Consider the following 16,865-nt stretch of genomic DNA (forward strand, 5'->3'; position numbering starts at 1 on the left):
ATATATATATAATTTATTTTAATTAATTTAAAAAAATAAACACATACATAAAACTTATAATTTGTTTAATATGAAAATATAATGATATTAATTTATTAGAAACTCTCTTTATTCCAAAATGAAAGTTACTATACTAATCTGAAAATTTTTACAATAAATACAAAAACTTTGCAATAGTTAGTAACATGTATTATTTAAATCAACTCAAAATCATGTTTCGCTCAATGCTTTCTCTTCAAAATATCTTAAGATAATTTTTATATAATATATATTAAATGTTTATTAGCAGTGATATAATATCTAATTAAATAACATAAAATTAAGTATAAGTAATTGAAATATTAATGGTTTTGGATACTATAAACTTTCTTTTTCTTCATTAAATCCATATAAAAGATATTTGCGTTGAATAATGAAATGACAGAGAGTCTACCGTTAAATATATGTTAATGGCTAGTATAGCATATATAGAGTCTCTGGAAACAATTTGATACAACAAAATATAAATTATTACTCAATAAAACATTGGATAAAAAATTTTTATAATATATTATTAGCAATAAATAAATAGATTGCGATATAAAATGGATCAAAGCATGAGCTACCATATATATGCATTCAACCGTGTAAAAAAACTGAAAGATTTCAATTACCTCCAGACATTGATAATTATAGCTTTAAACAAAGAGACCAAATAATTAAAAAAAATCCATATTCTCTTACAAAACGGGCAGTCTTAGAAAGACCCGAATTAAGCAATTTTACAAAGAAAAAATATCCGTCTATTATTATTATAACTTGCATGTATATACATACATATATTATATTATATATATATACATATATATGTATGTGTGTGTGCGTGTGTGCGTTTGTATGTAGAGATTAGAATTCTGATCATATTGATCTAAATTTTGATCAATGGTATATCAAGTTCGATCGATCGAGGGTGCGAATGAATAAGAAGCTCTGTATATTTACTTGGATATAAATCCTATCTAATACCATATAACTGAAAACTCCAAGTGAATAATGATAAGACACTCTAGGTAATCTAGTCATTATGTAATGGACCTTACAATCTAACCATAATCGAATAAGTTTAGTATATGAGTTATAACACCATCAATACACAGTGACTGTTTTCAGATCAAAAAGATAAAAATATTCAAAATAATAAAATTATATCGTGTATGATGAATCCAATTAAGAAATCTTATGTTCCTTACAGGAAAATAAATATTATTTTTAGCAGATTTATATATAAAGCTGTTTTCCTAATAAAGTCACATAATAATCATACTTTCTCGTGATTCTTAATTACCAGATTTTTATGTATACATACGCACCCTTTATCATCGATACGTCTATATGCCTAAAGACCTTATCACATATAACAGAATGTGATCAACGACGATCACTATGATCATCCACGCAACAACGATGGCTTTTCCTTTCCTTGATGTGCGAAATAAAGATATGGCGGAGAACACGCATAACTAATTTCGCATTTATCTAATTCGATGTATATTTGGATAAATATCTATATTCGGAATACTACAACGAGAATATTTACCATCTTATTTACAATTGAGGTGAAAAAACAGAACCTCCGGTGTAATAAATCGCGGAATTACAAAGAGTTAAAATTTGTCAATTCATGACGTTATAAATTCTAAACCTGTGATTTATCGAATGTAACTTTAGGAGATAGCTTAAAGCTTTTGGTAGAATAATAGATGTACGATATATGGGACATATACTCTATATACGATACGTACATTTTCGATTCACTCTCGGAACATATCGTATTGCACGCTCCGTTATAATTGAAAAAAAGAACAGAAACGACTTAGACCCGATTATTAATCCTTAATCAGTATAGTAAAATCATATATCTGATATGATGAATTCATGGATTCGCAGAATTAACCTTCGAATCTCAGCACTGGGATTCTAGAAAAAATCAATTCAATGAGATTTAGTTTTTGTATAAAGTAGTTATTAGAAAAGTAAAATACTTTTATAGATCAAAATACTTTATTTATATTAATCTTATAATGAATTCGCAATAAATAAAGAAAAAATAAGAAGTTAATCATTGATTATGTATATTTAATCAATTAGATTTTTTACGACATCCCTGATATGAGATAAATAATAATTAAAAATTTTAGAAACTAAATATATTTTTAAATTAAAAAAAATAGAGAGTAGCACGTATATGTATAAATAAATATCTCCAATTTACGTTAATCTAATTAACGTAACGTATCTGCAGGTTATCGCTGTTACTGTAACTAGATAACTCCCTTCTAGAATTATTCGCTTAAGAATCCATTATGTGCTGGTTAAGGATTAAAATATATTTTTTCAAACTGTTGTAATTAAAAGTATGAGTGTGCATGCGCGATTTTAACATTGATCACATAAGAGGATGAAAGGCACGATATGGTAACAGAGAGAGTGGAAACATTTTATTTACATTAAAAACTTTATAGATCCGATCTTTCTTGTAGATAACCCAAATGGGAACTAATCTTTTTATTGAATAAAGTCTATCACATGCCTATACCAAGTTGATTTAATTAAAGATTAAGAAAAAATATAACTTTAAATAAATGTAACTTTAGATTTGTTTATTTTATCTATAGATTTTGATTATTTTATTATATCAAATTATTTAAAATTGTTTAAATGATTATAAAATAGTATTTAGCGAATCTACTCAATTTCTGCAATCAATTTGTTGCAATACTTTATTAATAAAGTATATACACAGTCAAGATTAAAGAGATCAATATACTTTCGATTTCTGTTGTAGTTCTATCGACATAATCTAATACGACATATTTTGAATCATATTTGCCGCGTTTTTGTTACCAAAAACTTGTAGCAGAAAGTTTTGCATAAAATATACTTTCGACAGAATTATCAAAACAAGCAGCGAGAAGTCTACCACACACTATATATTCAAAACAAAATTGACATTATTGATTACAGTCCATATCATCAATAGATGCTTCGAAGAAAATATAAACAATTTCTCATCGATAAGTTGTTTCTGTTGACAATTTCAAGGACTACGGAATAGTTGAGACCATACATACGAGCGAACATACGAACAGTAAACATCTTGCAACATAACTTTCATATAAGGGCGCAACAAGATGTCAACGGAAGTTAAAAAGAGTTTTACATTTCTCATTACAGCTGGTATGTAATGTATATCTTTTTGCGGAATATATAACATACATTTTTAAAAAATTATGAAAAAATCTATTTTAATACAAAATTCCAAGAAAATATCTCATCGTCAGTCATATAAATATTTGAAAATTAAATGTAATTGCACGTTATATGTATGTATGTGTATCTTGGATTAATAGTAGTAAATCTCTTTGTATAAAGCTGACTTTCATCATATAATTCTTATTTTTTTCTATATTTTAATAATTCTATTATAATTGTTAATACAGTAGGTGACAAGGATGAATTAGAAAAATATGTTGACATAATGGAACAGACCATATCTGATATAGGAGGACACACAATTGATGTTCATTATATGCCATGTAATATATATCAAATAAAGGTAATTATTATAAATTGTAAAGATATTTCGAGATAACAAGAAAACTTCTTTGTCCTGTTGGTATTATAAGTTTTTACATTGATATGACATATAGATGCATTTAATGTCTTCGTGCGATGCAAATAAAGCAAACATTATTGCCATCATTGGTGAGAATAAACTTATGGAGAAAGATATTGTGTCTATGGCAACTAAAACAGTTATCAGTGCGGTTATTTATAAACGTATAACACCAGATATATTAGAGCTAGAAACTAAATTGCAGGACGTGTTTCCCGAGTAAGATTTCATTTTTATTTATCCAACAGTTTGTGAAATTACAACGTTTAAAAATACATAATATGTTTTCAGAGCTGTATGTGGACTACGAAATAAGACACTTATCCTCAATATGTTTGGCGTATGTTTAATGGCAACAATATTTTTAAAAACAAATGAAAAAAAAATATTGCAAATTGTACAAAAGATAGTGCAGATCGACGAAACTAATAATAATAGAGCTGCTGCATTCAAAATGCTTAACTCGTCCCTGGTAAAGTATATCCTACATTGAGAACAATTAAATAAAGATTTCATAAGAGAGAGATTTTATATAAAATGAAATTTTAAAAAATCTTCTTACAGAAAAAAATCAAGATGATAGCAAAAGAATATAAGAAAACCTTATCTCCTATATTTACTGTGTCAGAAGCAATACATATGATAGGTAGTATAGTATCTAAACATTACAAGACAACAGAGTCTGAATATGTGAGTGTATGTGATGCATATGGCAAAATGTTATTCGAAAACATACATTCCAAATGTAACGTGCCATCATTTAGAGTTTCTGCTAAACGTGGGTTCGCAATAATAACAAATGATGGAAAAAACACAAAGAAGATACTAAAAGCAGGAATTACAGTAAGTGATAATAAATGTTATACATATATCACAAACTAGGGCTATAAAATAAAATTGTTTCAGTCCTTAGAACCTGGCACATGTATAAGAGTAAACACTGGAGCTCCTATTCCCGATGGTAAACATTATAAATGTTAATCACACACTTATCTGTCTATGACAAAAAAAAAATTATTGATTATTGTTACTTTATTCGGTTATAGGAGCAACAGCAGTTATAGAAATTAAGAATACAAAAAAAGTAAATAAAAAAGTAATAAAAGAATGTGATGATAATAATACTGATAATAAGGAACATTGTGAGGAAGAAGAAATCGAGATAATAATTCAACCAAAAGAAGAAGAAAATATTAAGTACAAAGCTTTTACATTTTAATATATTTTTTAAATACATTTTGTCACACACCATATAGATTTATTCGTCTAATTATTTCTTTACGTGTTTCTGAAGAGCTATTGGTTGCGAGATAAAGATAGAAGAACAAATTTTGAATAAACACACACGTATTGGGCCAGCGGAAATAGGAATGTTAACATGTTGTGGTATCGATAAAGTTGCAGTCGTTAAACATCAGTCTGTAGGTATATTGTCCATTGGAGATGAGTTAGAAGAACCTGGCAAGATTTTAGGACCAGAACACATCTATGATAGCAACAAATTAATTCTAATCACATTATTAAAACGGGAAGGTTTCGATACTTTGAATTTTGGAATTACGAATGATGAGTGAGTATATTAATATTTATTTTAATGTGTAATGTACACGCTATAATACAAAAGATATTATAACCTTTATCTTTACGAATAATGAATATTTTCATTATTCTATTATATATTTTAATGATCAATATTTAGTAAAATAAATATTTTCGCAGCATGATAAGCATAATATCCAAAATCGAAGAAATTGTACAAAAAGTGAATGTAATTGTGATAATAGGTGCTGCGAAAGATAAAGATTTATTGAAGCCCATTTTACGAGGATACTTTAATGCCATTATACATTTTGGTATTCTTTTTTCTTTTTATTAATCATCAGATCACATTAATGTATTAAAAGACATATTTTTTTAGAATATTTTATACTCTCTTTCAGGTGCTGTATATATGAAACCAGGAAAATCAACAACATATGCAACATGCACATTTAAATCCACAATGAAACATTTTTTATGTTTATCGAAAAACCCGGCAATCGTTCCCATTGCTGCACATTTATTTCTTTTACCTCTTCTGAACGAATTACGCTGCTTTCACAAGGAGTGGCCCTTAGTGGTATCTCGCGTAAGATATTCTTCATACATTTCGAAATGAGATATACAATATATGTATATTGCTACGATATTGTTATAATGTTGTAGATACGATTAGCACCCAATTTGTATTCGCGCCCTAAATATGTTTGGACGTCTTTAAAATGGAACAAGGAGGATACGTACCCATGGATTTACGATATATCAAATCATTATAATCATAACGCTAATGCACTTTTAAGATTGCCACCTAGTACAGTGGAAGCGTCAAAATTATTACCTGACGCATTTATAACAACGATATTTGTTGGCTCAAGATAATTCTGCCAAAATATTTTTCATCAAATTCACCAGCGAGAGTTTGCGTATATTTTTACATAATGGAATATATATTTTTTAAAGTTTGAATAGAATTATTATTATTATTATAAAAAGCTCATACACATTAGATATTTCACAAAAAAAGATTGAATATGTATATATATAGCATTATTTCATATAAAACTTAAAGTAAATTCTCTATTAGCGAAAATATATTGTAGATATTTATCATTTGTTCCAACTTTTCAAATTTTATAGTTTCACATATTATATTCAAATCAACATTCTATTAAAGAGAGAGCGACTATTTGAAATATAGAAAAAAATCACGCAAGTAATATTATATATTATTTATTTTATTTCCAAAATTTTTAATTTGTGCGAAAGAATACTATTACTTTAAAATAATTTATACTTTAAAAACTATTATGTGTATTTTTATATTTTTGCTAACGAAAATTAGCTTTCAGAAAAAACACAAAATTTCACAGAAAAAAAAAAAAAATTTTTTTTCGCTCACTTTCCGAAATATGCAATATTATAGCGATAATTTTAGCGTTTACGTATTGTTGCGATATTGATATTTGATATTATTGTAATGATTCTATAAGTTAAAAATAAAGACAAATAAAAATTTTGTTTTAATAAAATGCATTATTTTAACTAATAGTTGCATTTTAATATACTGTACGTGTTAATAATTATTAGACACAATTAGCCATCAACAACGATTGAAATTAAAAGTAATGATCCATGAAGAGAGATTCAACTTAAAAATAATAATGCTACTGCTTGCATCAGAGAGTGAATTGATCAAATTTTATACTTAAATACTTAAATATTTCAATTTAAAAAATAGTAATTAGTTGAACGGATTTAATCAAGTTAACAATTTTTTTTTTTCGGTGTAATAATCACTATATTGTGTGCACATATATATGCACATATCAAATCGTATAAAATAATATAATCGAACATATTTATTCATGTTTCTATAAGAAATTTTCATTATGAATGTCCAACATCTTGCATCAATTTATCATGTTTATGATATTTTACTATTTACGCTTTCTCCCCCATATTTCTACTGCTTTTAAATTCTGTAAGAACATTGATTAACAGATTCTACTCGATTTCTAATATAAATGTATCGATATAATTCGATACGATTTTGTACTATATTTGTCATATTTTTACTAACAAAGCTTATAACAAATACTTTGCCAAATTTGCTCTCGACAGAATTAGTTATAAGAATCATGAGGCGGAATAATCTGCACGATACACATTCGAAACAATTTTGATATTGAGAAAATTTAAAAAAAAAGATAAATAAATAACATCTGATCGGTACGTTACGACTTCTGTTGACTACTTTAAAGACTAAGCAAAATAAACTCAGAAACTCAGGCGGCGGATGTTTGAAACCAAACATATACAATTGGAATAGAACAGTAAAAATCCTGCAGCGCGACTGTCATATTGGAACGCGATAAGATGTTAAAAGAAGGAGAAATGACTTTTACATTTCGCATTGTAGTTGGTATGTACCGTGACATATATTTTTATTACGGAATATATATATCGTATATTTTAAAAATATAGATATTAATAAAATTTACTTTAATAAAAAATTCAAGAACTATCATAATCACGTGCACGTTGGGAATATGTAATTATATTTTTTATATACGTGTTTTTTGAACTATTAATAATCTAAATATATAGCATTTAGAGAGAGTTTTATCATATATATTGCTTATACCAATGTGTGTTCTCTCTCTCTCTCTCTCTCTCTCTCTCTCTCTTTCTCTTTCTTTTGGTATATTATAATAATTCTATTATAATTAATTATACAGTATGTGATTTAGAAGACCATATCTCTCCAAAAAAGAAAATTAAACTTCAAATAAAAACAGAAAATGATATCATATCTCTGCCAAATAGTAAAGATAAATTAATGGTAATTATAAATATTTTAAATGCTTTTTTGTATTATTGTATTGTTATATTACAATTTATTATATTTATATAATACAGAAATATTTAATTTCTTCATGCGATAAAAATGAAGTTGATGTTATTATCGTCACTAGTGACATTGATTCTACCGTTATTTTTGATGTGAATCAAAAAACTATTAATAAAAATGTTTCCACAAACATCGCAACGTTTATATCAAAATTAGAACTAAAAATAAAACGTATATTTAAACGGTAAAGTTTTGCTTTCATTAATTTTATAGTTTTTGAAATTACAAAGTATCATAAATATATGTATAGACGTATAAGTAATAAGTATATAATTTTTAGAGCTGTATGTGGAATACGAAATAAAACGCTTATCCTTAATATATATGGCTCACCAGAAGTCGCCACAATATGTTTAGAAAAATATGAAGAACTGATACAGCAAACAGTACAATTAATACAGGAAAAAACAGTTAACATTAAATCTTCAATAGAAGTACAGCAAAATGTTTTTTGTCATAAAAATAATAAAGTAGTAGTTTTATGAGATTATATATATATATATATATATATATATATATATATATAATGAAATTGGATTTATATTTTCAGACTTTATTAAATAGAGATGTCGTCGTGGTAACGTTAAGTTATTGCCCACTGGCCTACAATTTGGAACTGCTGCTGCTGGTGGTCCTAGACATCAAACGATTACATCCTTCTCTGAAACTAACTAAGAGATATTACCCACATGTGCGTAACAGGTATGGTTTCTTCGTAGTTTATGAAAAAACACACACACACACACACACACACATATATATATATATGTCGAATTTATATTTTCAGGATTTAATAAATAGAGATGTCGTCCTAACGTTGTTATTGCCCACTAGCCTACAATTTGGAAATGTTGGTGTCACGAGCTGCTGCTGGTGGTGGTCTAGTAGGGATTATATAATTAAAATATAATTAAATTTTTTTATACAGAAAGATATAAAAAATACAATTAATTATAGCAGAAAATCTGACGTATTTTAGGTAACAGATGCACAAAAGATAATACGTGATACAATAATGCAAAGCAATGAGAAAATAGAGTTTGAACGTATGAGTGTGCGTGATACTTATGGCAGAATATTATTAAAAGATATATATACCACATGTAATGTACCTTCATTTAGAACTTCTGCCAAATATGGATACGCAATAATAGCAGATGGAAAAAAACGGAAGAAGATAGTAGAAGCAAAAACTATAGTAAGTGATAATAAATGCTTTACACACATATATCATAAACTAGAGCTGTAAAACTGTTTCAGTTTTCATTGACATCTGACATATGTGTATCGGTAAAACTTGGAACACCTATTCCCAATGGTAATTCCCAATTATAATTGTCAATTATACCTATCTGCTTACGATAGAAAATTAACAATTTTTTTCTATTTAATTGCAGGAGCAACAGCAGTTGTAAAAATGGAAGATATAAAATGTGATAATAATAATATTAACAATATCGATAAAATTACGATAAAAAATTATTATTAATTATTAATTTGTTTGATTGTAGTGCTTAGAGCTATATCTTCTAATAACAATTCAAAAGAAGATACCCACGACGAAATCGAAATAATATTTCAGCCAAAAGTAGGAGAAAATATTAGGTACAGAGTATTTAACATATTTTTATATATTTTAAAATATAGTTTATCACTAGATAGATTTATTCGTCTAATTATTTGTTTACGTATTTCTGAAGACCTATTGGTTACGAGATAAAGATGGGAGAACAAATTTTGGAGAAATACACACGTATTGGATTAGCTGAAATAGGACTTTTGACATCTTGTGGTGTCAATGAAATTGTAGTCATTAAACAACAGTCTGTAGGTATATTGTCCATTGGAAATGAGTTAGAAGAACCTGGGGAGATTTTAAGATCAAAACACAACTATGATGGCAACAGACTAGCTCTAATCACATTATTAAAACAGGAAGGTTTCGATGCTTTAGATTTTGGAATTGTAAATGATGAGTGAGTATTATTGCAATTTATTATAACTCTTAATACATATTCTGTATTATAATATTTCCCCTAATTTACGAATATTTGCATTATTCTATTATATCATATAATTATATAATTTAATAATAAAGTGTAACAACTCTCTTAATAAAGTAAATATTTTTCTAGCATACAAACGATAATATCAGATAAAATCCAGGAAGCTTTAAAAAAAGTGAATATACTTGTGACAACTGGTTCTACGGATGGAAGAAATCGGTTGAATCTCATTTTACAGGAACTTTTTAAGGCTACTATATGTTTTGGTATTTGTTTTAATTATCAGTATTAATACATTAAAAAACACGTTTCTTGAAGTTGTTATATGCTATTCCACAGATAGCGTGAATGTAAAACCCGGAAAATCAACAACATATGCAACATGCATGTTGTACGAGAGAAAGAAGCATCTCTTATGTTTTTCGGGAAATCCGGCAAAAGTTCTCATTAGCGCACATTTATTTCTTTTACCCCTTTTGAACCAGATGTGCCACAATGATTTGGAAGCGCCCATCATAAGTGCTTGCGTAAGATTGCCTTTGGTTTGACTATTCGAAAAGAGAAAAAGGACACATGGTATACATTGTTATAATGTTGCTATAATTGCAGGTAATTAATAAACACAAGAAGCATTCGCGTCCTACTTATACGTGGACACATTTACAATGGGACAAAACAGAAGCAGATTTATTTGCAAAGGCTTATAGCATAGAAGATAAAAGTAATCTACTTAAGTCTCATAACAGTAATGCACTCTTAATGCTGCCACCGTCTAGTTCGAATGACACATCGATTGCACCAGACACATTCACATCAGCGCTATTTCTTCAGCGCTACTCTAAATAATTCTGCTAAAATATTTCTAATCGAATCCAGAGCGGAAGAGAATTATTACACAATAGAAATTCATAAAGATATTTTTTTACAATTGACACAAAAAATAGATATATAGCATTATTTCATGTTAAACTTTTAAACTGAATTTTTTCTTAGCGCAAGAACACTTCTTACAAAAGTACTTATCATTTACCTCATTTTTTTAAACTCTTTACCGTTCCAGGACATATCTTATTGTTAGTAATATGTATTCTCTCAAACTAAATTTTTATTAAAAATCTTTTCAAATAAGGGAGCGCGCGCAAATAATATTATGTTATTTATTTTTATCCCTGAAATTTATTTCACAAGTCATCATTTCGAAATGATTTATATCTTTAAAACTAATATGTTGTTTCCATGCTTTTGTTAATAAAAATCAGTTTTCAAAAAAGATTTTAAATTTCAAAAGAAATATAGCGCTATGTGTTCATCTTTTCCTAAATATAATTAATTTTTTAAATGTCGTTAAATATTGTATTGTATTTTTAATATATATTGCTGTATTGTAATTTCTATTTATATAATGTTTTAGCGTTGCATGAAGAAATATCTAATATTTTTATGTTTTTATAAGTTTAAAATATAATGATTTTATTTTAATAGTTGCATTATTTTAATTAATAGTTGCACTATTGTGTGTGTGTATGATTGGACGTTTGATTGGCGTAAATGCTTCAAATATTGCAATAATTTAGATACTGTAAATAATTAGCAGACATATTAATCAACTGTCAACAATAATTGAAATCAAATCATTGATAGATTAAAGAGAAACTCAATCAACATTATTGTCTAAAAATGAAATAAACCGAATTTTATTAATATCAAATATATATGTATGTGTGTATCCGTGCGTGTGAATATTGATACATATAATATACTCAGATTTCAATTATGAATATTTCTAACTTATATATATTAATTTAATTTATTATTTTCTTGATATTTTTCTTCTTTATACTTTTTCCGTGTTATAATATAAAATTGACATTATTTTATTTGTATTTACGTTTAATGCACGATTTTGTATACATTGTTTACATTTATTTATGATTAAGTATTTGGATAATTAATTTACATATTTCGTAGAGAGATGGCTGTCTAAAATGATAAGTTACAAAATAAATTTGAAAAAAAGCTTAAATTTCTTATACAAATTTTTGTACCAGATCGTTATTTGTACATTACATTTGTCGAACAGTTCTCCTTATGATTAGTTCTCTTCAAATACGTTCAAAAAATAAATAGAAAATTAATATTTTCCTTATATTGTTTGTTCAATCCTGAAAATATTTTAGATAAGTTTATTCTCTCTCTCTCTCTCTCTCTCTCTCTCTCTCGCTCTTATACAGCAGGTATTTTCATAACGTAAACTTTATTCTGTATATATGTATATGATAAATGTTAATATGTTAATTATAGTGATGATAAATATTTTAGATAAGTTTATTCTCTCTCTCTCTCTCTCTCTCTCTCTCTCTCTCTCGCTCTTATACAGCAGGTATTTTCATAACGTAAACTTTATTCTGTATATATGTATATGATAAATGTTAATTCTACATTGATAGTGATGATAAAATTTATTCAAGCAGCTATTACTAATTTTCTATTAATTTTAATATTTTTAAAATAAATATTTGTAAGTTGTTGCATAACCCATTTTCATTTTGGAATCTAAAGAACCATTAAAAATAATTATATGTGTCCATTAAAAGCAATTATATAATGTGTCCATTAAAAGCAATTATATAATGTGTAAATAAGTTTTACTCATTATTATCTATAACAGACCAAAAACAACTATCTAATAAAGATAATGTTGTTTATCTAAAGCTAGTCATATGCTACTTATTTAACACTAATGATATACATTGCAATTGTGAAATAATTTAAAAGTAATTGATATCTAATATAAAGTAATTAGTCACCATGTATAAGTACAGTAGTGCTTCTACATAATAATAATAGTATTATGTTTATATACGATAATACATATTGCTAATTACAAAATCAAATTAGGTTTAAAATTAAACCTAAAAATCTAGACAAAATCTTACAAAATTTTGCAGTTTTGCATTGAGTTACATTTGATTAACTTACTAATTTATTTATGTAGATATGTAATATATGAAGACATAATATACATAATACATAAATTTTGTTATGTGTAATTATGTTTTTACATATTTATCTATACACATATGTATAGATATAAGTATATAATATAAATATAAAAAAAGATAGAAATATAAACATAATAATTATATATCTGACAATAAATGGAGACAAAAATCTGCTCCGTCATTTCATATTTCACAATAAAAATTTTATATATGTCAATTTTATGAACGCTCATTTTTTATGCATATAAAAAATGAAATACTACTCCAAAGACCACATAAATTTATTACACAAAACATTTTTTTCTTTATAAGTAGTAAATATATATAGTAACTTTATAAGATATAAAGTAAATTTAAATTATGTGAAGGTACTCATACTTGTGTGAATACTAGAATAAGTTATATGTATAACAATATATGCACTTGAATAATAATCTATGGCAACTCTAAAAGTTAATGATAAAGATCACATTTGTTAAAAATTAATTAGTAAAAATTTGATAGATTGATATTTAATTGAAATGTTTTCAAAAAAGTTTACTTTTGGTTTTCGGAAAATGCTATAAATGTATTTCAGCAATTATATGTACATAATATGAGTTTCCAAAGTAAATAGACATCAGAGATTGAGAGAGAGATCTATAGACTTTTCTTATGTTACTAATTTATATATATAATAACTATATATAAATTACTAGCTTTACTAGTTATATTCTAATATTAAATGAGAAAATAATATATTTTATATATATATAAATTGAAAATATTCATATAAAAAGATATATCAAGATATATCCAACATAAAGTTAATTAGTTTATTTATAAATCTAGAATTTACGAAAATTTGAAAATTTTGGAAATATTAAAACAATCATAAGATTGATACTGGATATATTTACAAGCTTGCTAAATAAGAATAAAAAAAATTCGTGTAACATATTTATACAAAAAGTAAAAAATATTGGCTCACTAACTATGTTCACAAGTGTCAAAATTAATATTTTAAATAAACTTTGAAAATTGATAGCTTAAAAGATGAATTTAAAAAGTGAACAGAGATTCTACATGTTTGAATAAAATTTTAAGTCTCACATATGCTCTTTTATAATGTGGCTAAATTCTGTCTCAAGATTCTTTAATAAGAAACACAGTCTCTACTAGTCAGAAATTGGTGTTTACTGTTTTCTCAAGTTCTTATATCCTTAGTGGACTCATGTACTACAAAATTGCACATATATCTATATAAGTCTATAATATAAATTTTTATACATCTTTTTTTCACAGCCAAATTGTGAAAATATATAATCTATAAGATAATGTTAGTCTGTTGTACATCACATACATTTTAAATATAATTTCACAACTCTAACCTGTTTCTAAAAAAATGCATCTCAAAAAATTTTAGTACATTGAATTTTTTATATGATGTTATACTTATATACAATACCTATATACAATTCATGAATATCTGTACAGCAACAATTATTACATGTATTTTTTTACCCAGTATAATTTCTCTTCACAATATAAATGTTATTCTTCATTTACTGTTATATATTTTTCTGATCAGTGTCTATCAGTAATGCATTTAAATGAGTATTATCCTTCTCTTCTATGATTCCACAAATCTTGCTATTAATACTGCATGAACTTTCATTTAGTGAATCTTGACTGGAGCAAATATCATCAGTTTCCAAATTTATTGAACTATTCGATATTTGACTGAGATCTGTATTCTCGGTCTCCAAACTTATATCTACACAAATCTGATCATTTTTAGTCTCTTGACTGCATCGTGAATCATCCAAGTTTATATCTCTCGTAAATTCGCTTTCAGATTTTTCTACACGATCATTATCTGCCAATTTTAAACTGCATAGAGATTCATTCTTAGATGTTTCACTTTTGCTTATTTCTTTTGAATTATTTAACTTTTTGACTAGATCTTCCCAAGGGTCTTCCAAAAAGGAATTTATATCTATATACGCTGATATGTTTGCTTGCCTACGCATTCCTTTATAATCCTAAAAATAAATCTAAAGTAAGATTCACATAACATGTAGTAATTATTAATATACTAATTGTATGTGTATGTGTGCTATATGTATGTATATTGCACTATACGAAACATGCTCCATCATTTGATAAAACTCTTCATAATCTATCAAGAATCTCACCTTTCTTTTTTGTCCATGGAATTGATTGCCAGAATGCTTGTAAGTAGAATACCGATTATTACAATTTGATCTTGAAGTAGCGTGATAGTTATTCCTGTTATTATACCACCCGCTACCTGGACTGGCGCTATTGCGTCCATTCGCAGGGCTATACCGATTAGTATTGTGCTTTTCGTGTTGTGTCACTGGCGTGCTAACGTTTAGAGGAATAAAATTATCCCCGCTAGGCTGTATCTCATTGTTTACAGAAAAACGCTGATAACTATTATTAACGGACTGATAACCTCTATTGTTCGCGTTTTCGTATAACTTCCAATTATACGGCGTATGCCTTGCACCGTATGTCCGACTACCATGTGGAGTATTTAATGGCGATCTCTTCATTTTTCGAAATTAATGTAATTATAACGTACGATAATTATGTGCGACGAACGAATATAAAACGTACGACTATTTACAACGAAAGCAATGTAAAGTACAATATTAGTAACAGTCATAGACGAAACGAAATACTATAGCGATGTCGCCTTTTCTTTTTTTTAGGCTGCTCCCTCTATCGATGATTAATATCACGATAATACAAAATAATAATAATCTAAATTAAATTTCACCATTTTCACGTATATACCGGCAATTTGAAAATATTATTTTTAACAATAAGAAAATTCAAAAAATATGATATCGGAGTAATTAATTACAGATGATGATACATACACACATACCTGGTGATAAATGCGCGTATAGTGATTGCATTTGAATACATTTAGACGAGAAAATAATGCGAAACACGCAAAGAGAATTTTTAATCCATTCTGGACATTTGCAAAAGTAAAAAAAATATTGCCAATATCGAAATTGCGATAGTGGCATACAATTACAATAGCATATGGTGAGTTTACAGACGGAAGGCATCAATGCCTTTCACTTCCGGATTAGACATTTTCAAGTCGCATCGTATCTAGACATTCACGCATCATGATTATTGGTTCTGAAAAAAATCGGCAATTTTATCATTGAATATATATGCGGAATTGTAAGATAATTCTGTTTGTGATCTATTAAGATCCATCAAATATATGCAAAAAATTAACGTAATTTAATTTATTTCCTGTTCAACGGCAAAAATACTGAGATTACTTCTTAAAATATTAAAATAAAATGCACGAATATCTCAATACAATGCGTCCGCCTTGAATGCGTCCATTATTGGAAAATTCGAAAGTATGTGTATGTGTGTGTAAAAGATCGACGCCTGTATATATATTTGTATGCAATGTTCGATTTGTCGTTCGACGATAATAATAACAGATAACGATTCAAAATCTATTCAAGAATTGTGATTCTCAGAATATCTAAACGTTCGAGAATAGCAAACTACAAAATAAAAGTTACAAATTTATTTATTTCACAGTTGCATATCTTCTGGAGTAAATTATTCCAATTCCAAAACATGAAATCGATGCAATATTAATTATATAAAAATTATCATACCTGTGAAACGATGATCGTACGACTTAATTTTCGGCCAAGAGATAACGTGAAATATGAGAAGGCAATCTTGATCGCCGCACAGAA

The 16,865-nt window shown here is 26.9% G+C and overlaps 2 protein-coding genes across 2 annotated transcripts; one reads left to right on the plus strand and one right to left on the minus strand.

The window, feature by feature from the left end:
• Positions 1–23: 23 nt before the first annotated feature.
• On the plus strand, positions 24–11,256 carry LOC115234495. The gene is made up of 23 exons (XM_029805628.1): positions 24–3,216; positions 3,480–3,595; positions 3,690–3,874; positions 3,947–4,127; positions 4,220–4,498; positions 4,562–4,616; positions 4,702–4,852; positions 4,950–5,225; positions 5,375–5,508; positions 5,596–5,783; positions 5,861–6,069; positions 7,543–7,616; positions 7,933–8,036; positions 8,114–8,289; positions 8,386–8,539; positions 9,085–9,303; positions 9,366–9,423; positions 9,503–9,538; positions 9,617–9,710; positions 9,806–10,081; positions 10,241–10,377; positions 10,451–10,638; positions 10,721–11,256. The coding sequence occupies exons 1-23, from the start codon at positions 3,171–3,173 to the stop codon at positions 10,955–10,957; spliced, it is 3,573 nt and encodes a 1,190-aa protein (XP_029661488.1). The 5' UTR covers positions 24–3,170; the 3' UTR covers positions 10,958–11,256.
• Positions 11,257–14,270: 3,014 nt separating this feature from the next.
• LOC115234341 (putative uncharacterized protein DDB_G0286751) lies at positions 14,271–15,804 on the minus strand. Its single transcript, XM_029805352.1, has 2 exons — positions 15,291–15,804; positions 14,271–15,137 (listed from the first exon to the last, which is right to left on the minus strand). Exons 1-2 carry the CDS (start codon positions 15,672–15,674, stop codon positions 14,664–14,666), a joined length of 858 nt encoding a protein of 285 aa, XP_029661212.1. The 5' UTR covers positions 15,675–15,804; the 3' UTR covers positions 14,271–14,663.
• Positions 15,805–16,865: the final 1,061 nt, after the last annotated feature.

The sequence above is a fragment of the Formica exsecta genome, unplaced genomic scaffold (assembly GCF_003651465.1).
Source record: "Formica exsecta isolate Colony F162 unplaced genomic scaffold, ASM365146v1 scaffold2, whole genome shotgun sequence".
Classification (NCBI taxonomy): domain Eukaryota; kingdom Metazoa; phylum Arthropoda; class Insecta; order Hymenoptera; family Formicidae; genus Formica; species Formica exsecta.

Excerpts from the sequence above, each read along its gene's own strand:
- LOC115234495 (XM_029805628.1), top strand. The coding sequence starts at position 3,171 with ATGTCAACGGAAGTTAAAAAGAGTTTTACATTTCTCATTACAGCTG. Across the intron at positions 7,617-7,932 it reads TACATTTCGCATTGTAGTTG|TATGTGATTTAGAAGACCAT; the intron begins GTATGTACCGTG and ends TTAATTATACAG. Across the intron at positions 10,639-10,720 it reads CGCCCATCATAAGTGCTTGC|GTAATTAATAAACACAAGAA; the intron begins GTAAGATTGCCT and ends CTATAATTGCAG.
- LOC115234341 (XM_029805352.1), bottom strand. The coding sequence starts at position 15,674 with ATGAAGAGATCGCCATTAAATACTCCACATGGTAGTCGGACATACGGT. Across the intron at positions 15,138-15,290 it reads TCCATGGACAAAAAAGAAAG|GATTATAAAGGAATGCGTAG; the intron begins GTGAGATTCTTG and ends ATTTATTTTTAG.